The 20824-nt window shown below is 44.6% G+C and overlaps 1 protein-coding gene across 2 annotated transcripts in view; it reads left to right on the forward strand.

Moving 5' to 3' along the window:
- Positions 1-20552, forward strand: part of LOC121603763 (CLIP domain-containing serine protease B9) — a 20889-nt gene extending 337 nt beyond the window's left edge. The window contains exons 2-5 of one of the 2 annotated variants that reach the window (XM_041932969.1): positions 16438-16575; positions 18850-19378; positions 19458-19747; positions 19827-20552. In XM_041932969.1, coding sequence (XP_041788903.1) covers positions 16438-16575; positions 18850-19378; positions 19458-19747; positions 19827-20125 — 1256 coding nt within the window. In that variant the 3' untranslated portion in view covers positions 20126-20552. Of the gene's footprint in view, positions 1-16302; positions 16576-18849; positions 19379-19457; positions 19748-19826 lie in introns of those variants that run through there. The other variant, XM_041932968.1, reaches the window with a different exon arrangement.
- The last annotated feature ends 272 nt before the right edge of the window (positions 20553-20824 follow it).

Raw genomic sequence — 20824 nt, forward strand, 5'->3', positions numbered from 1 at the left:
CGCTCATTTATTTTCCCCGTTTTCTTCTTTTGCTGTTTGCTGCTGCTACTTTTCCTGTCCGTTGATATACTCCACTAACTTCGTTTTCCATTTTTTCCGGTTTATGTTTCTTCTTTCATGCGTTTAACTATTCTTTCTGTTTTTAAGAGCAGCAAATTGTGCAATCGTTCTTTTGCTACTTTCATTCTTTTGCACACTGCCACACCACTGTATTTGCGATTTTGAACATTTCTTACAAAATACTTCATTTTTATTTTATTTTTCTGTGTCCACGCTTTTAAATCTCATTATTTGTGAATTAAAGCAAGTCATGCAAGATTATCGAAACGGTTACAAAATATGAAGTGAAATTGTACTTAAAAAAAACTTTAAAAAATACAAGCAACGCAATGCAAACAAAACAAACAACGGAAATAATGATAAAATAATTTAAACTTCAACTTTTGCGCCTGTTCTTTATCGAATCGAGTCTTAATATGTATTGAGTGTTGACAACATATCAAACTAAGATGAAAATTTCTCACATTTTGTTTATTTATGTGTCACTATTTTACCTCACACTTCTACCACAACCCTTGTCCTCCTGAAACGCTCAATGAAACTCATATATTCTTACATTGCATCCCATAAAGATACCGTTAATGATGTACAAAATACGTATGCGCACAAATTGGTAGATTGATAGTTTACGTAATCTACTGAATCAGGCAAAAAAACAATAAAAAAAAGTGGTAAAATATTTCAACAAGACGAAAACAACTCAAAACCTGATTTCTCAAGCAAGTATTGGCATAGAACAAAATACCTACCGAGGCAAAGAAGCAAAACATGCAAGTTGCGAACGTAACGAAACAAACACACGACGAAAGAAGAGACGAAAAGTGAATGTGAAATAAAGCTAAAAAAAAAACAAGATCCAAGCGTGACGTTAGAACGTTGTGCGTGTTGCGATTTATCTTCATGCTTGGCCAGCGTATGAGCTGCACGAGGTTGGGGAAGTTTTCACCTGTAGGAAGCTGGTACGGTGGGCAAGAATGAAGGCAGAACACGATGCAAAACCGGTTTTCTGGAGCAGCAGAATCGCCTGTGGCATTTTGCGCCGGTGGTTAGAATTAAAACGAAAGGGAAAATGGAGAATTTTAAAATCAATTAGTTTTCAACGAAACGATTGCCATTGCTTTCACTGACAAAAACAGACACATTTGTGCTGTCTCCTCAATGCTTCGGATGATTTTCCTTTCAATAACTAATAGTAACGTTCTTTCAGCAACTAATAATACAGCATGACGAACAATGTTGTGAAAGTAATGCGCGCGTAAACAAAGTTCTGGGTGTGCGTGCACACACCAACAAGCCTACTGCGCTAAAAGTTGCCTGCCGATCCGATCCTAACCTACAATTATCAACCATTCCTCATACCGGGCTCGGCACATTGCTGGTGTGGAGTTTCGGTAGAGTTCCGCTGTTGCTGCTGCTCTTTTTTGACGTTTGGTCGTGGCTCCATGCTCAAGGTTTGTTTTGGGTCTGCTATTATACGTTCTGTCCACCTTCCAAATGATTGAACACGGCTCACGGTGGCTTCCCCCCCCACCCTCCGAAACCGCACAGAACAAATGGGATCGGTCTCAACGCCGGTCTGTGCGCACCCTTTCCCGTTAAATGCCCGGTGGGTGGAAGAGAACGTACGATAGAGAATTGATGCGCTAAATTACGAAATCTTGCCGGCGGATAATTATATACCACTGGCAATGCGTTCGTCCTCGCACTGGATTCGGAACGATGGCTTGTATTGTTACCTGGAGCGAATGAGGCAAAATGCGGGGCTTTTTTTTCGGTGATACACATTTTTGTGGTCGTCAAAAAGGGAAAGGGGGCGATGAAGGAAGTTTCCACCTAATCAGGGTGAGGCATAGAACCTATTCCTATCATTTTCCGCACATGTGGACGCTCCAGAACTAAATTATGTAGTTACCACAAACAACATTAGAGAAAAAAAAACTGGGATTGGCAATCGTCCTTAAATGCATTTCGAATTTCATGTCCGGTTGTTTTATGTTTTGCTTCGAAAGGTACACCGTTATGGCTGCCCGGTGACGTGATCGATTGCCATTAGGTTTTTGGCGGTTCGATGTTTTAGCAAATTGCTTTCGAATAACATCAAACGGGCATGTAGGAATGAAAACTGGATGGGTGTAAAAATTTATTACACCTTTTCGAATAAGTTTGAGCAATAAATAACTCATAATTACGTGTGTTGAAACAGGGATGGCTAAAAAATAATAGTAAATAGAATGTCATGTATACAAAAGTTGATTAAGTTTGCAGAAAAGTTCATAATCAGAAGCGCTATCAGATGGTAGTAATTGTACCAATGGGGTTATTATGAGCACGCCAAGGTGCCTTGTCAATAAAGCCGAAGCATATGTTAGTTAGAATAATATGTTTAAAATAATAACATGTATATATGCAAATAATCGATTCATTCTATCCATGCTCGTATTTTTTTTAGCAAACAAGCTCCGATGATTTCACATAAAGTCACCGACGGTTAGCGTATGTAAATAACTTCAAACATCATTTATTATATTTTTTTTCTATAAGATCATCCAATAAGAGTGGTGCCGAATATGAATCATGAGTCTAGTCTAGTGTGGAACAAGACACATTCCAACCCCCTTTTCTTTATTTATGCAAATTAATAAGATGTTGAGCCATTTAACGATTTTCGCTTCTCCGACCGATCGGATACAAACTAAAGATTGGGAAGATTTATCGCTCTTTTGCAGGAAATCGTCTCGAAAACCCAACTTGAAAACCCCCCCTCAACATCAAAGCCCAACCAACTGTGTTGGGCCAGCAGGTAAGGGCCGGCTCGCGCGGAAATGGTGCCGGGCTCATCGAAAGACGTTCGATTTCAATGCCACGCCGGGCGACAAACGCAATCGAAACCCAATTACCTGAAACCGTTTCCGTGGGGCCCATCATAAAGCCCTCCGCGGTCGCTTGGTGGCTAAAACACGCTTCGCACCAAAACCACTCGAAGCGTGCGTTCGTGTGTCAGCATTAACCGTACGGTGAGGTTGATATGATGCGAAAACCGCTCGAAAAGGCCAAACAGATCCAAGGCACTTTGGATGCCCAACAAAAGTGGCCCAAACTCAAGCGATTGACCAGTCGGGGAAGGAAGCTAGCATGTGTATGACGTTCGTGTGGGGCTCTAAAACATTCATCCTACCGTCTCTGTTTGGCTCTCCGATTCCGGCTCTTCTTGCTCATCAAAAAGCAGGCCTAGATTATCGCGGTAGAGAATGTGTGTGTGTGGCAGCGGTGTGTAGTTTATGCTCACCCGTCCCATTAGACTAAGCACGGCCCTAGAACAGGACAGGAGCGAAAGAGAAGCATTCAATGGGAAAAGCAGAGACGCACAAAGAGCAGCATAAACATTGCGCAGAGCCCTGTGTGTGAGGGCACCCAGGGTAAGGGAGAGGGGACGTTTTTTGGAGCTTCTCCGAACTGAACGCCCCCCCACCCCCACCCCCCCCACTCCCTGACCCGTTGCCCTGATCATCTTTGCGTTACGTTTTGTTACACCGTTCATCATCGGCAGCATAATGCTTCCCCGGGACGGGTCCGATGCTGTGGATTGGCCGTGAAGGACAAGGAAGGGCAACACTTTGTGTTCTTTGACTCGTGCACGGGGTTTTTCGGGGCACCGGTTCCGCTGTCTCCCTTCCCTCCCGTGGCTTCGCTTTGGCGCTTTTGTCGCAAAACTCCGTTGCCATGCTTCACCGCACCACCACCGCCAGCAGCAGCAGCAGCAGCAGGTCAAACCTTTGGCACGGTTGAGGACCGCTGTTTCGGACTCGGTTTCATTTTTGCAGCCTGATGAATATATTAAATTACTGCTGCGTGATGGACCGCGGTACCCTCACCCGGGCGCAACATCGTCCGTTGAAAGAGAAACCGATCGGAGAAGCCAAGGGAGAGATAAGGAGGAGAGTAAAAGGGCGCTCCAGTTCTACCTTCGTAGGAACATTAGAGATGGAAAGGGAACGCTGCGCGTACAGTGCGGAACACGAGCGAAAACCCGGTCAAGTTTGGACATCTTGATAGCGGGCATGTGTGTGTGCGTGTGTGCTTGTTGTGTTTGTAACATTCTTTTAAGGGTTACTATTTTAAGGAACATACGCAGGTTGTTATGTGGCCCCCCATCCACCACTCATCTGCAGAATATGGGTGCGGCAACAGGACTGGACAATGAATATAACTGGAATCGTATAAGGTAAAATCGAATACGATCCGTTGCCAAATGGGAATTGCAAAGAGAATGGAAGGCAGGGGTACCGCTTTGGCCATCGAAAAGGTTGGTGTGTTTAGAAAATACATGTTCTAACATGGGTTTATTTTAAAGCTATCGTTTTACAGTGATGCCCGATTTACCAATCGCCGATTCACGGTTTAAGGATTTTTAGGAGATAAATATTTATATTTAAGTCAATAACTTGACAAGTAATAAAAGTGTAAAATTGCAAATAATGATATTTTACTAACAATTTTACACTTTTATATGATAATAAAATAATAACAATATAATGATGATAAATGAAAATAATAAAAAATCAAAGTTATTATATTTATTGACAACTATTTCTGAGAAAATTTCCTTAATTATTTTTCTTAGCAGCACAGCTCTACAATTGGGAAAGTAATAAAGCTTTGGGCAGTTAAGAAAAATAGTTTCAATGAACATGCAATAGATTGATTTTTATTGGAAAATAATAGAACATCAAAATTCCATTATTCAAACGCTTTTCATACTTCATTAAAATATTCACTTTTCTTCCCTATTTTGACTAAGTCGGGTTTTGGAAGAAAAAAAAAGTGTGCAAATATTGGCGGTATCTAGGGCACGAACACGCATGAGGCTTGTGAATAAAAAGTCCTTCATTAATTATGGTAACACACTAACATGCATTCGGCTGGCGGCGTTTATTGAAACCGCTCCCTAGGGACACACAGGCGCAGGCAAATGAAACGCGCTTACCCTTCGCTCTGACGTATGCCACCACGCAGGGGAAAAGAACTGGCACGATGAATCACCCCAGCTTGGGTGCAAAATCAACGCTCAACCAATAGGGATGGGCCCTCGCGCGTTTTATTGTGATTAAAAATATTATTTCTTAGTTGCTGGCAATGGTTTTGTGTTTTGCGATCCGAATGCATGCAAAATGCGGAGTTGGCAACGTAGAGCGAGAAAAACAAAAGCGACTGTTTTTATTCCAAAAACACAATTGAGCATAGAGGTACTTGCTTTATATTTCAAAACAAATCACCTACAAGTGTCTCGATGGGTGCGCATTTCGCTGCCGCTACAGCCCGCAGGCGAATGAGCAAAATCTCAAGAACTTGAAACGTGTTCTTCGGTTTAATATTTATCTTTGAGACAAGCCGAAATCAAAATTCATTATAAACAGCTTGACACACCGTGTACTCCGGGCGGGCGCGCGCCCGTGTTCGCGCTTGCAAAGTCTAGTCACCGCCAAGAAAGTAATTACAAATTAATTACAACCACCCTCTTTTGCGATCGCCTTAAGAAGTATGCCATGTTTTCTGTACGCACCCGTACGCAGCCTCTTGACAGGCTCCACGCATCAAACAAACAAATATTGACGAACTTGCGTGTGACGTACGCGGCGCGATGCCCGGAAGCGATACCATTTCCCGTTCGCGCATCGCTTTTCGCGCCCTGCTCGCGTGTATGTTGTTTAACGCGCGAGACATGCAACATAACAACACAAGCGATGTGCGATGTGTGCGCTTTTGGACACGCCGGCTGCTCGGAATGTCCGCCGGATGGCAAGCCCTAGTTTCGAGAGAGTTTGGCAAGCAATTTTCCAACGCTCATGCGGGAGCCAATCTTAACCGTCGCTTGTTTACTTTGCCTGCCAACAGCACGAGCAATTGAAATTGAAACGGGAAAGGGAAATTCGCGCCTTCTTGCAATGCGTCTGGTGGTGATTGAACGAACTGGAGCGTCACACTGAGGCGGGTAAAATCGACTCTAATCATGCGGCAAACCCCTAGAAAACGGAAGCAACCCTGGGCCCGGTGTGCAATAATTCATGTGGACCCCGCGCGAGCGGCCCACGGTCGCCGACAGTAAGAAATCTAATCCTTTTTTCCCATTTTTCCCGCTCCCAGACATGCCGGGCCGGCCGGGATGGAAGATTTATAGAAACTTCGGTCCGTCCTCCTGCTACGGGGCTACGGCGATGGCCAGTTCCGGTCGGCACGTTGAGGCTCCCGGGTGCGTACCATTAACGGCCGACGCAGCCGGCGATATCGGTGGACGGAGCGGGGAGCGGCGGATTTGCGTTGCCTTGTGTCCCCGTGAGCCATTTTAATGGCGTTTGCAGTGCAGTAAAAGTGATTTACATCTATCGATGCTTTGCCCGCTGGTGGTCGGGCGGTTCGGTGTAAGGCTTAGGCAGTGGTTTGCCAACTTGCGTCGTTGCTAAGCAAATGGACACTTAATTTAACTGGTGTTACAGTCCTACTTTCGGCCGGTCATTATCTAAATGGTTACTAATGGGTTTTGCTGGCCAGCTGGCTCCGGGTCGAACGAAGTAGGGGTGAAAGCGAAGGGTTAACCGAAGGATAAGGAGAGTTCAAACGGATACTGGTGGCAGTACAGCGCAAGATAAGATGCTAAATATTATGTTCCCACATCTTTACCCCATCCTGGTGGTGTCAGCTTGAAGGTATAAAACTGTTTCTCACGTTATACAAACTATGTGGAATAGTACATTGACTAATAATTCAAATGTTTCGATATCCAATTTAGTGTTTCCAGAAAGGATCCTCATTTTTTATTCAGTATCATTAGCATGTTAGCAAATATTTTAAGATTTATGGTTGAATTTGCGGTTCTCGAAACAAAATCAAGACCTTGCTAACCTTAAACAGTCGAAAAATATATAAATCTTTTCTGCTCCGTTAAGGATCCACCAATACACCTTAAATTCGTCGACAACGAAGAAATGATTTATAGATTTTATGACCGATCTTTTCAACCCACCGGAGGAGACCTTCAAAAGCAGTGTGAGTTTAACTTTTGTAAGCCCTCCTCAAACTGGAAGGATCCGTTTCTTCTACGAATTCGATTTTAATCTAGGATCGAAGAGCGTACGATCGTAAACCTTTGATGGCGATTGAAAGTGGAGAAACCGCGCGAAAAAGATTTTAGACATAAAATTTACAGGATAAACGCACCATGTAGTAAATTGCTGAACGCACATAGTTTGATGTTTTATATAAGCAAGCTTTGGCTCCAGAAAAAACGTTATTATGCAATCGGAAGATCTTTTTTATTTATCCCTATTCCATTTGTATCACTCTGTTCGCTGCGTGTAGAATTTAGAACCAACAAAACATCCTTTTTGCACAGGAGAAACAAGCAGAACATTACGAAACACGCGGGAAAAACAGAAAATAAGCAATAATGATTGCGATCAAAACAAAACTGCGCATCAGGCAGGCTGTAATGCCACACGCGCGCGTGGAGAAAGGGAAAAGAAAGGCTCCGCACGCTCCGCAGGATCCGAGCCGGCGAATGGAAGCGGCGATCAAGTTACACCTAACCTGGCTGCGTGTGCGTCGGCTTCTGGTGATGGTGCATCGATCGAAAAGGGGAACGCAAACGCAAGGGGGCTCCGACCATGTTTTGCGCCCCTTTCTTTCGCCCTCAGTTTTGCCGGTGACGAGGTTAGGTGGTGTTTTTCTAACACACAGACCTACTTTTGCCAAAATGTTCTTGTTCATCGAACACACACACATACGCACTATGTTAAGGTATTTTTTGCCTGCTGCTGCTGCTGCTGCTATCGTTGTTGTTTTGTTCCGTTGCTTTCCTGTTGTTGTTTGTTGGTTGCGTTTTACCACCCCGGAGAAAACATGTGCATATTCGGTCGAGAAAAAGGATGAAGAAAAATAGGGAAGCCGAACATGCTCGATGCTTTGCAAAGCGACAAAAATAGCAAAGAAGCGAAAAGGCTATGGGTAAGAAGTTGTTAGGTCTTTTGAAGGATTGTTTAGGCGCCGCTTAAGTACTGTTCCCAAAAAACATAACACACACACACACGCAAAACCGTACACTTGAACGGTGTTAGAAAGGGTTTTGTGCTGTAGCTTTGGGCAGGAAAGGCATGTGTTATGTAATTGGAGTGCTCAAAAGCAGTTTTCGCTTTTTTTTTTATTTGGTTTACGTTTTCTGTTTTCATTCTTGTGGCACCTGGATGTGAAAAAATGGGCGAAATTATGTTTTTTTTTAATTTGCTCTTTTCTACTCTTAATGTTATTCCACATTAGTGATAATAATCATGCAGAATGATATTTAGAATGATGTTTCGAAACGGGCTCTAACGGATATGCTGAAAGATATTATGATAACACAGATATGTTAGGGGGCGGTCCCGTTGTATAGTCGTCAGATCGAACGACTCAATAACATGCCCGTCATGGGTTCAAGCTTAGAATAGAGCTTCCCCCGTAGCAAGGATTTGACTATTATCCGGCTGCGTGGTAATAAATTAAGTCTCGTTGAAAGCCTGTATAGGCCAGCATGTCCGCGTAGGACGTTTACGCCAAATAGAAGAAGAAGATATGTTCAATTTATGTATAATGTATAACTCTTTAAAACTATTATCAAATATATGAATTGATCCCAAACGATTATGACCCAAATTTGAATCATTATACTGTAAGAAACAATAAAATACAGTAAAGGGAATCATTTTTTAAGCAAACAGTATAAATTTAATTACAAAACAAAACAAAAAGATATTAATGACGAACTAGAAAACAATAATTTTACAAAAACCATCAAAGAAATACTAAGATAAAAATTAAAACAATAAAAACCATGGCATCATCTAGCAATACCATACAATGTAAAGGACAGCACTAAAGCTGGTATAATGCAAACAAAAACAAACAAATAATTATCTCCAAACATTATTGCATTGACAAAACTCGTCCAGATCAATCGTGCCCTTGATTGATGGTGTCAATATTCATTTATTATTTTACCAATGCGAGTACGCGAGAGCATTCGCCCGCCGCTGGTGACCTAATTCTGACCCCAACTGTACGTTCCCTTTACCCAAAAACCTAAACGATCCCTGTCCATTATACCACATGCGACAACGGAAATTTGGCTCAACTTCCGTCCTTTTATCTTCACCATCGCACCACGACACACAAACTCCTTATCCCCTGTTTCACATTTCCCTCCCGGTTTGGCGTCAAAAAAAAAGCATCCCACCGTCCTTCGGCACGCTGCACACAGGCAACGGTGGACGGGTGGCGGGCAGCGAAGTGAATGTGTGTAGCTGTGGGATATTTTTATGATTTATTTCAAATGCAAACGGGAAATGGACAAAGTTTCCGGCCAGCAGGCGCAATCGTTTCGCAATGTGCCCGGGCCTATCGGAAGTACCGACCGATGGTGGTTTGCTTGCGAAAACAGTGCGAAGGGTAGTAGGAGGGCTGGGAGAGTGTAGTGAAAATTAATGTTCTGTTTCATTGTGCGGCCAGTTGGCGCCTTGACCCAATGCTTAGCCGTTCCTTGCAGCCCGATTGTGTCGATTACCACTAGTTTTATGTTTCTTTTTATGTGCTTACGATGACATCGATGATATCGATCATGAGGGTTGGTGGGTAACGATGATGGCATGTCGATGGCATCTCAATCGATTTCTGCTAGTGAATTGGTGCCTACACTACACTAAAACACAATCCTAGGAGCCGAGCTAGGGCGCAGGGATCTTCGTTCCTAAAATCAGCAAGCAAAGTGTTGCAATGTAGCTTCAAGCAACAAGCCACCGCGTACCGATGCTGAATGACCCTAGCGTATCGTAATTTATTCAAAGTTCACCATAAATAAACTGTGGAAATGAAGTTGTTTCGTCTGTATGCTGTATTTCTTCAAACGAAGAGGGCAACGAGGGGCATGCGTGTTTTTCCTTATCGCAACCACCTCGAGGCTATTTAGCAATAAATGTTAAATGCTAGCCAAACCGGTGCCGGAGACAATTTTCCACTTCGCTCCAGCGTCGAGCAACGAAAAACAATGGCTCGAAATGCTTTTAGCCCCGTGAAAATCCTTCTCCTGGGGCATCCTGCCTCCTTGTGCTGCTCTTTTTTATCGCCTTTTTATGCGCCGTATGTAGATTAAGCGAACGTGTTGCGTAAATTTTCGAGAAACTCGTTTTTCTTTTTCCCCTTCTGCTGCGATACACAAACACACACACACATGCTTTGATTCAACCGGCTAGGCAGGGATATGGCCATGGAAATGGGAAGCTGTCGGAATGTTGTCTTGCTTTTGGGTAGAGTTTTGGTTCTGGAAACGCTAACAGCAACACCCTTTAGGAAGAGGATGTAGGCTTGAAATGATTGCACCGAGTTTTAGTGCCGGCTGTTGGTTGGGTCAGGCAACGACGGATTGCAGCGTTATGTGTTGGTCAAAGGATATCGCACACCTTGCCCTTAGGTGTGCTTACTTAATCGGTCTTTTGAGGGTGCCGAAATGAGTGTCAGGAGATTGCTTGGCTGGAGGATATAGGGCACAGCAAAGTTTGAGTCTCCGAGGGGCGGGAGGGAAATGGCCGGATACACGCATGGTGAGCCATCTGAGGATATTGAGGTTAGTGGGATTAAGGAGGCCGAAGATGAAGACGATGGCAGCGTGTACGGACAGCAATTTAGGATGAAAACATAGGGATGATAAAATTTGCTTTTGATCACTATTTTTATTATATTGCGAGAGAAGGAGAGAAGGATAAGCATGTGCCGTACATGATACATGACGCAAGTGTTACATGGAATAAGAAAAAAAAACAACGTAGTTGTGTGAAATGTAAAATATAGCACAATTTAAAATCTGCTTATGAATCATACAATGAACATGAATATCTATTAACAACTTGAAGCTTCTGCGACATAGGTTAACATTTTATATCGTTTTTTTACTTCTAAAACGACTGATCTTCTTCCAAGCAGATCTAAATCACTATACGCCTAAAGTTATGCAATGCGCCTAACGCTGCTCCACCGCGTTGAGCTACAGTGCGGTTCACGCGAAAGGGTCACCTACAGCAGTATGCCATTTTGCTTTTTGCCATTGCTTGCACATTTAAATTCTACTTCTATCTAAGAAACTATCTTAGATTCTTAAAAGATTCACCACACTCAAACCGCATCGCTGCAAACAACACAAATCCTATCAACGGAACTGGTTTTATCACTCAACACCATCACTCACCTCGATTCAACCCACCCAAGCCATGCTGGACATGCCGGGGGGATTCCGGCACAGTTTGGCAAAATTCTAATCGTCCCAGGAAACGTCCCCCTCCCTATCCAGCTCTTCCATTCCATCCAAACATTGGCTGGCGCATCTCCCGCTGTTCATTTTATATCCTCTCTGGTTATGCTACATTTGTAGCAAATCTCATAAAACCTACCCAAACCTTAGCACCCGCTCCCGTAACCACAAAAACCCTCTGACCAGACCCCACGAGATGGTCGTGATTTTCATGTAAAGTTTCCCCCAGTGGCCAGCGATTGTTTCTCGCCCCGAAGAAGGAAAAAAACCACTCCATCGCCCTGCATACCGCCGCCGGAAAAGCCGGCCCAAAAAGCAATACCACTGTCCTGCTGGCTCGCTCCCCTCGGGCAAGTTGGTGAATCGTTCGGTCGTGTCTTCTTTTTTTTTTGTTACTACTTCCTCTGCGTCTCCCAGTGCCGGAAAAGGTGCCGGAAGGTTCCACTGGCCGGGTGAGTAGGGCGGACCGCACCCGGTAGGCCCGGTTGGGGGCTTGGCAAGATGGCGAAGATGGCCAGGGCGAAATAAACAACACCGGAAAACCGGAGGCACCCGAAACACTGCATTTTATATTTATTTATTGTTATTGCCGGGTTTTTTTTCGAGTCCCTACCGGGGACGTCCCCTATCCCCAGCTGCTCCCAGCAGCCCCGAACGGGGTGCGGCCGACCGGGGACACTGGACGCCACCACACCAGGGCAGTGATTTCTACCACTCTAAGGTTAGTGTCAATCCTTTAACAATAATTCAGGCAAAACAGAAATCGAACAAACGCCCACGTCGAAGCTCCAAACTGCACAAAGAGATTCGTATTTTCCGGTCCAATGTGGGCCCATCATTTAGTGTGTGTGTGTGTATGCACGGCCAATGTTAGGCACTCGGGGAATATTATTACTGAGCTGGGGAGATTTCCTTTTTCCCAGTGAGCGCCCGTAGCTCGGTATAAGTGGATTAAAAACATTTTTTTGCCCCACTACACCACTTTGTGCCGGTTTTCATAGAAGGCGGTGTCAGCCTCCCAACAGCAACATTTGACGCCCGCCGGGCAGAACGGGTTCCGTGCGGCGTGGCCGTTGGTTGAACCAGCACCATAATTTTAATTATTTTTCCAATTACACCTAAATATTTAACGAGTCAATTCAGGGGTTTTGTCTACTTCTTCTGTTTCTCTCTAGCTTTTCTTTGCTACCACTGTCCATTTTCGCTTCATTGCAAGCAGGAACCGGACAGGAAAGGCTTGCAGGAAAGGCAAAACATGGTGCAAACGCGACAAGATTTCCCAATTTGTGATTTTCTGAGTTTTTTTTTTGTGCAGCTACTTCGTTCCATCGTCTCCGGGCTTGACTTGTCAGTTGTGAGGTGTGCTGCTGCTGCTGCTAAGGCCTCCCATTGTGTATTACGCCCTTGTCGTGTACAGACGCTGTTTAGCTTCGAGCAAAAAAGCCAAATGGAAGCCAAAATGCAACTCGCCTACTAATGAATGATACATTGTTTTCGGCCTGGCGTCACCCGTTCGTCGCCATTCCGTCCATACGGGGAAGGGTACCGTGGTATGGGAACTAACACTCTGACTATGACCAGTGGAAATGGAACGCGAGCACACAAAAAACGGGATGCACAGGACACAATTTTCCCGTCGATCCAATTTTTTTTCCAAAAGCCCCACCCGAAATCTTATTTATTGCCCCGCGGGGACGAATGGTGCAAATGAGCGGAATGGTAATACGGAGCAGGGAGAGAGAACAGAAACGAACGAAAAAAAAAACCCTTTCCCGGTCCTGGTAGGTTTCAATGAGACACACGCTCAACCCTTTACCGGCTTCGGCGAACAATTACGGCCACGGCGTATGGTATGGTGTCGTCATAATTTTCCCTTTTTTCCAGCGCGTGCAGAAATTATGATAGATTACCGCTCTGCTCGTGGAGAACGGAAATGGTCCAGCAGGCACTTAACAGCACCCGCGGCAGTTTAGTTAAAATACTTGAAATATTTCAATTTCATGTTAGGAAAAAAAAAAGAAACTGCCCCAAACAAAACATGCTTGTAAATAAAACTGTAGCTTTAACGATTTCTTCTGCCTCTGAAGTAACGGCAAGGACAGTTAACAAAAAAAAAAAAAAATAAAATAAAAAAACAAGGATATTTTAATTATCCCTGCCCAATAGGCGGCGAACAAAGCGTAATTGTCGCACAGCACGCGATTTGCGTGCAAGTGACAGGATTTGTTTCAATCGTGTTGATTTGTCTTTTAATGATAGTACGGAAGGGTGCAATTTCTTCCATTTTCCAGTGGGATAACACTCGAACGGTTATAGCTGCGTGAGAGAGTTTTTCATCGCGAGTTGGGTTAAAAAATCACAACAAAATAGAGATTTTCATTGAAGCATGATGAGAAGTTGAAGTCTCCTAGAAAGTCATACACTTGTTAGATACCCCTTTTTATGTAGTATGTTACATTACGTTAACAACTCCAGTGATGGTTTCCTTCCATAAACCTCACTTTTAGCATGCCATTGTCTACGTTTGTCCCTGGACGGCCGCTCATCCCACATCGCTAACGTTCATTAAGTGGATCCTGATTAATCGTTTTCCCCTGGAAACCTCTTCAAAACTTGATACGCCCTGTGGAACTTTCACTCCCCTTTTTGTATCTCTCGCTCTCTGCATCATCTTCCACCCTCCGTTTCGAGCGCGAAACCCAGTGGAAAACGTTAATATGTTACAAAACAACCCTAATGTGCACCCGTGCATACCTCCTTACCCTACACACACACATATCGATCACATTCTCGCTTTGCACATCCAGCCACGGGAAGCATTTCCCACGATCCGACCGTGCTACCGACCCGACCGACAAGTGCGTACACTTGTTCGCTTCCCCCGCTTGGCAAATGCGCTACCCTTCCAGTGCAACAGAACGCGCGACCCTATACGCCTGTCTGGGTATGTGGGATAAAAATCGTATCAGCATAAATCACAATTAAAATTGGAAGAAAAAACGATCCATAAACAATGGCAGTGCGCGAGTGATACGCGAGCGCGCGCGCGCGATATTGACTCCCCTTTCCCGTCCGGCTGACAATGATAAGTGACAAGCGACGAAGGTGTGGGTGAGTAGAAGTCGGAGAAGGTAAAATATTGTGCCTAAACAAATCTTCTACACGATGGAACATCTTCGTCTCTCGGGGGAATTTGCTAACCGTCACGTTAGACGCGTTCGATCGAGCGATTATTTATGGAGGTAAAAACAAACAAAAAAATCTTCAAACTGTAACCCCGTTGTTTTGGCGTGGCGTACACGCGACCATATCATGTCAGGGCGATGGTAATCAGTTTCGCATTATCTAGTCACATTCTGCTCGGTTGAGGACTGAAACAGTTTAATCTTGTGCTAGCAGTTTACCACGTTCTCCCGTCATGTTGGGCGTAACACATTCAGCAAAGGGGTAAAACACACCCACATTATTCACTAATTTCATTGCCAGGTAACGGGTTAAGCACTTAACGTGATTATTATTTGTCATTTTGAAATGGATGCCTGACAGGATGTGCTTGAATGTTTCGGATAAGCAGCAACATGTGAGTATTTTGATAAGCGGAAGCCCCACTTGAAACATGCTTTAGTTAATATTCAACGGCCATATTCCAAAGGATTTTCCCTACTTTTAGGTGATATCCGTAAAAAAAAAAAAAATCGAGATAATTTTTAGAAAAAAAACGACCTAGTGTTATAGCTCAGAATTAAACCGAGGTAGCCATCGAAAAGAACATTTTTGAAAATGATATCAGCGAAACTATTTTGTGTGATTCAAAACCGGTTATATTGAATTGAAATTTAAAGAAAAAAACAAAAAGAAAACTTTAAAACTTGAAAAAGAACACACATACACATACAAGCGCATACATACTTACAACCGGTAATCAGGTTCGAATCTGACGTGTAGCCGTTTGCAGTTTCGATATTCACATTGGAAGGTAACAAAGCCAAGAAGTTTTGTAATACTGTTGCTCTATATGTTATAAAAGAACGTCAATTACAAACTATTAAGATGCCTGCACCACAACACATGTTTTTATTAGGGGCCCAACTTCTGGAGGCAATTTCCTACACAGAACAAACATTTCATATCCTTGCGTTGAAAATGAACATCCTGAAACAAACAAAATAAACGGAGCAAGCCCTGAGGTGTTACGACTGGTATGCCTTAAACCTGTCTCGGAGAAATCGTTGGAGTTTGCAATAAAAAAAAATTCATTTTCTCCTTTTTTCGATTTTGAAAAGCAAACGAGCACCTAGGATGGAACAATATCTCTACTAACAGGAGTCGAGATTTTTATTTATTTTTGTTTTCCCCAACATTTGAGTTTCTCGAAGGTTCAAAGGATGTTTGTTGCGATCGAGGCAAGTTGAAGTTTTAACACCGTCTTCATTCTGCACATTTTTCTGTAGAGCTGAAGGTTTATCATTAAAAAAAAACTCTCACATACAGCTGCGTGAATTTCTTTAAAACAGGTTTACAGCAATTCTGATGTTCTTGTGCCATAAAATTGTCAAAATCTCGACCATTCTTCCGAAGTAGCTGTGACGGTTGATAAATGAATTCTTTCGTTTGGATATAGTAAACCTCTTAAATGGTATATCACTTAAAACCTGAGATAACGCACAATTCGCGAGTCTTTAATCCCGAGCAAAGATTGGTTCTGTAAACCCTTACCCATGGTATGTTTAACACTATAGAGGCTTATATCACAGAAAATTAGCATGTTTGGAACGGATATTAGCGAAACAGTTTTATGGTAGAAACCGGTCTGTTTAAATTGAAGTTTTTTCAACAAAAAAAAAAAAAACACTAACACACCCACTCTTACAACCGGCATTCCGGCTCGAAACCTGCCGAGCAGACATTTGCAGTTTCGGTATTCAAATTTTCAGTCAGTCGCGCGTCTGCTTCCCGTGCAGGAAGTGTATCATTTCGGGTGTTGGTGTCACTATCGCCAGAAAAAATGGTGCTCCCTTTACGGTTAAGTTTTCTCTTCCTGGTGCCACTAGCGGGAGCCTTTCTGTTTCCTGATAATCCAACGATAGGACGCGCGATGAAATCCGACGAGATACTGGCCCAACGTTACGATATTCACCCGCAGCAGCATCAAGAGGAGCAGATCGTGGAATCCAGCGATGCTCACGTCGGTAAGAAGTTGGTTACAAGTTTATTAAAAAAAGCAGTGGCAAACAAAAAGAAATACGAGCAAAGTAGATTAGAAAATGGTGCGAAATAAATCATTGCGGTTTGTTTCGACGCAAAGGGCTTTTCGTGCAGTTTTTAGTAAATTAACTTTCGTCGGTGATGTGGTGGAGTAGGAGGGGGAAAATGCTAATTATTTTTTTTACCATGCGAGTCTATGTGATGTAGGAAAAAAAAGTGTTAACATTTTCATTAGATCCACCGAGTAATGTATGGTGTTGCGGAGAAGTAAAGCTACCTGCCAGTCCCAAACCCATAAATCTTACGTATCGGCCTCTGGCCGACTGTGCCACAGAGGGGTTGAGGTTAATGCAAAGCGTTGCTTTTTTCTTGCCATTTCCTATTTCTTTTATTACCATTTAGGAAAAAAAGTATCCGTGGAAAAAAAATTGGGTAAAAAGATAGGTCCAATAATAGAAAAATTGCGTTGATTGTGCAGAATGATCAACATTTTTAATAATACTAGGCACACCACCTAAATATCTTGAATATCTATAATCTTCCAAATTAACCCTCAAACTATATTAGATACAGCCTTCCCATGTATGATATTTAGACATTCGACTGCAACCCATTATGCATATGCATCTTCTTGCTAATATTTCCATTAGAGAAGCAAACCCAATATGATTAAGCAATTCCTGTACTGCATCAATGAAGCTCAATGAAGCTACAACCGAGTCAGTGAGTCATGTCGCTGTTAATCGTGTGAAGCTTTAAATGCTTATACGCGCCACCCCGCACAGTTTACCTTGCACTTGTGTGGTTAATGCTCTTGGGTATTGTACTCGCGGAAGCCGGTTTTTTTAATAGCAGCAAAACAAACACCCCATTCCCCTGCTACTAGTTTCCTGAATATGCAATACACCTAAGCTTGTTTGCTAGACGAGCGCGTACATCAAGCGGATAACAAGTGCATAATGATAGACCGTAGCCGGTGTTCTGGCAGACAGGTTTGGAACATTAGTTTTTGACTTGTATGTGTGTGTTTAGTACTGGTACAGCTTCGTTTGTCTCATTACAAATGTTCTGAAACGCAACAAATCTCTCGCGCTCGATGTGCTTATCATGAACATAGACGCACGCCACGGTACGGTTCCCCGTATTTCGTTCGGCACATTCCCAGTTCAATTAACTTAGATTTGTTGTTCGCTGGCTGTGTGTGGTGACGTTAGCATGGGACTTTCCTTCACCGGTAACGAGAGACAATTAGGTCTCCTCGATTGTGAGGAATATGTGCCAGCTTTTATAAGTAACCCTTTGAATGTTTGGTGCATCGGTACCATCCTATTCCGGTTAATCAGTCGGGCAGATAGAATTAAACGTCATTTTCGGCGATTCTCCGAAGCGCTCTTCTTCAAACACAAATACTCACCGGGGTGAACTGTGTGAGATCGAGAGATCGTCCGGATTGGTTGCGAACTGCCGTTATTAGTAGCTAATCGGAGCTCGATCGTGTCGGTTGTGTTTGGAGCAACCGCATCATCGTGTATCTCCGTATTATTTTTTTTTTTTGCAACCTGTGGCCTAGGAGGTGTCTCGAAGGCTTCTAGCCACAGTTTAGCCACGGTGGTCTGCAGAAGGTTTCCTTACCGAGCCGAGTTCACTCGAGGACGTGCAGCAGACGGCGTTGTACCGGAAGCCGGAAGAACTATGACTAGCTACGATCGGTCCGTAGCTTGGCTTACGGCCTGCGTACTGCTTGCCCTGCACATCGGCGGCTCTCACCAGCAGCAACAGCGTAAGTCGAAACCGTGTGTGTGTGGTGTGTCTACCGAAGGTCTGTGAGAACCATGTGTACACGTTGCCGTGCATGCCAATAAACCTGTATTTCAGGTTTGTCCAAATTCTTGCACTACTTTGTGTGTCGAAACCCGCTTCCATTTGCTCAGCTGTTTGTGGTCGTTTGTTCGATCGATCATACGCACGGCTGGGGCTGTGATGCAGACCGACTTGAGTGACCAGAGCGGTGAGTAGCGGCGGTTTCGTGAGCAGCCCGCTCGATCGTGTGTGTGTACGTGCAAAGTGTGTCTTCTTTTTTGGGCGGGATCAGGTAGATCAAGGACGAACCTAGTGATAACGAAATGATTGTCAAAAGTCACAGTTTCGCTCTAATCAGTAAATTCGTTGATTTTGTGAATCATTTGCCCGCGAGAGATGATGGTTTCTGTGTTAGAGACGATGCATGTAATTTTTATTTCTCCCTCTCGCCGAAACAGAATGCACGACACCGACGAGGTTACGGGGCCGTTGCATCTCCATCTACGAGTGTGACAGCATACTGGACTACTTCAAGCAGCGCATCCTCACCTGGGAGGAGCGTGAGTTCCTGCGCAAATCGCAATGTACCGGAGCGACCAGCGGACGCCAGCCGTTCGTGTGCTGTCCCGGCAACGGTTCCAAACCGGTCGTAGCACCCGCGACGACTGTTCCTGCTGGGACGGCGTCCACCACGCCCGCTGGACCGGCGGCGACTGCACCGAGCGGTGATGCTGCGCTGGCCGATCAGCTCGTCGGTGGTTTGCTGCCCAACCCGAAGAAGAACGAGTGCGGCGTTAGCATCGGCATGCGGATCTACGGTGGCCAGAACGCGGACATCGACGAATTTCCCTGGCTGGCGCTGTTGCAGTACGAAAACCGCAAGGGCGAGCGAAAGTACAGCTGCGGAGGGTCACTGATCAATCCGCGCTACGTACTGACCGCTGCCCACTGCGTGATCGGAGAGGTTGAGCGCAAGGAGGGCAAACTGTAAGTGGCACAGAACAACAAATGAAGTGCGTTTATCGTGACGCACTAGCTCTAACGTGTACCCTACTCTCTATTTCAGCGTCTCGGTACGGCTCGGGGAATACAACACCAAAACCGAAATCGACTGCGTGACGGAGGAGCAGGAGGAAATCTGTGCCGATCCACCGATCGATGCCGGCATCGAGTCGGTCATCGTTCATCCGGGATACCAGGATATGGCACACGCAGACGATATCGCGCTCTTGCGGCTGGCGCAATCGATCGAGTATACGAGTTTCGTGCAGCCGGTTTGTCTGCCACTGACCGACTTCCGGGCGTCGAAAACGGGCGAGGTCAACTTTGTGACCGGGTTCGGGCGTACGCTGCAAGGTAGGAGGACCAGTTGGGGCGACATGTTTCGATGCCGGGTCGTAATGCCACCTTTTTCTCTTATTCATGTCCTATACAGACAGCCGAAGCGAGATTAAGCAAAAGCTGGGTATCAAGGTGTACGATCATGCCCGGTGCCAGCAGAAGTACGCTACGAAGAATTCGTCGATAACGACCAACCAGCTCTGCGCCGGTGGTGAGTACGCGAAGGACTCGTGCCACGGCGATTCCGGTGGTCCGCTGATGAAGCTGCAGAAGGTTTGGTACCTCGAGGGCATCGTCTCGTACGGCAACCGGTGCGGGCTGGAGGACTGGCCGGGGGTTTACACTCACGTGCCCGCGTACATGGCCTGGGTGAGAAGCAATATCAAGGAGTAACGGTAGTGCAGCGGGAGGAAGGAGATCTTTACCAGCGTAATGACATCTAGGAACAAACTCACAACGAAATTAATGACAAACTAGAATTAATGCTACATTCTACGATACTGGTGTGCGTTGGCAAAGGACAGGGAAGAATTAAACTGACACAAACAGCTAATAGGGCAAGGGCAGTCGCTGCAACATATCTGATCGATGACGACCAACAGTAATGTCGGCAAGAACGTTTCGCACTGTAATGTGAACTTTACTGAAGCGAAACTGTGTTAACTGTGCATTTTACTTTCACCGCTTCTAGAGTAGCACTGCAAATCGACTGTAGATCTGTAGGTCAATGCTAGATAGTTTGAACCGATTATGTACCTTCACTATGGCAAAATGTTTACAGAAAATATGACAATAAAACAAACGATCGTTTACAACCGTTGCTCGTAGCTGTGTTTAGAACATACTCTTTCGAATGCTGCACGGCGTAATACGTTCCTCCGTAACCGCGCTCATTCCGCCAATGTATTGTTTTTGCGCGACTGTAATCAAACAAAAGCCGTCCCTGTATGGGTGTTGCTGCAAAGGGAAATACCTCGCGCCAATCGAAATGCCAACCATTGCTGCGATGGTCACCCAAGTTCACCACTACAGGCTGACCAGCAGCAACCTGTTTTCGTTTGCACATTCACCTTGAGCGGAACGCCGAGCTGC

This window comes from Anopheles merus, chromosome 2R, assembly GCF_017562075.2.
Source record: "Anopheles merus strain MAF chromosome 2R, AmerM5.1, whole genome shotgun sequence".
Classification (NCBI taxonomy): Eukaryota; Metazoa; Arthropoda; class Insecta; order Diptera; family Culicidae; genus Anopheles; species Anopheles merus.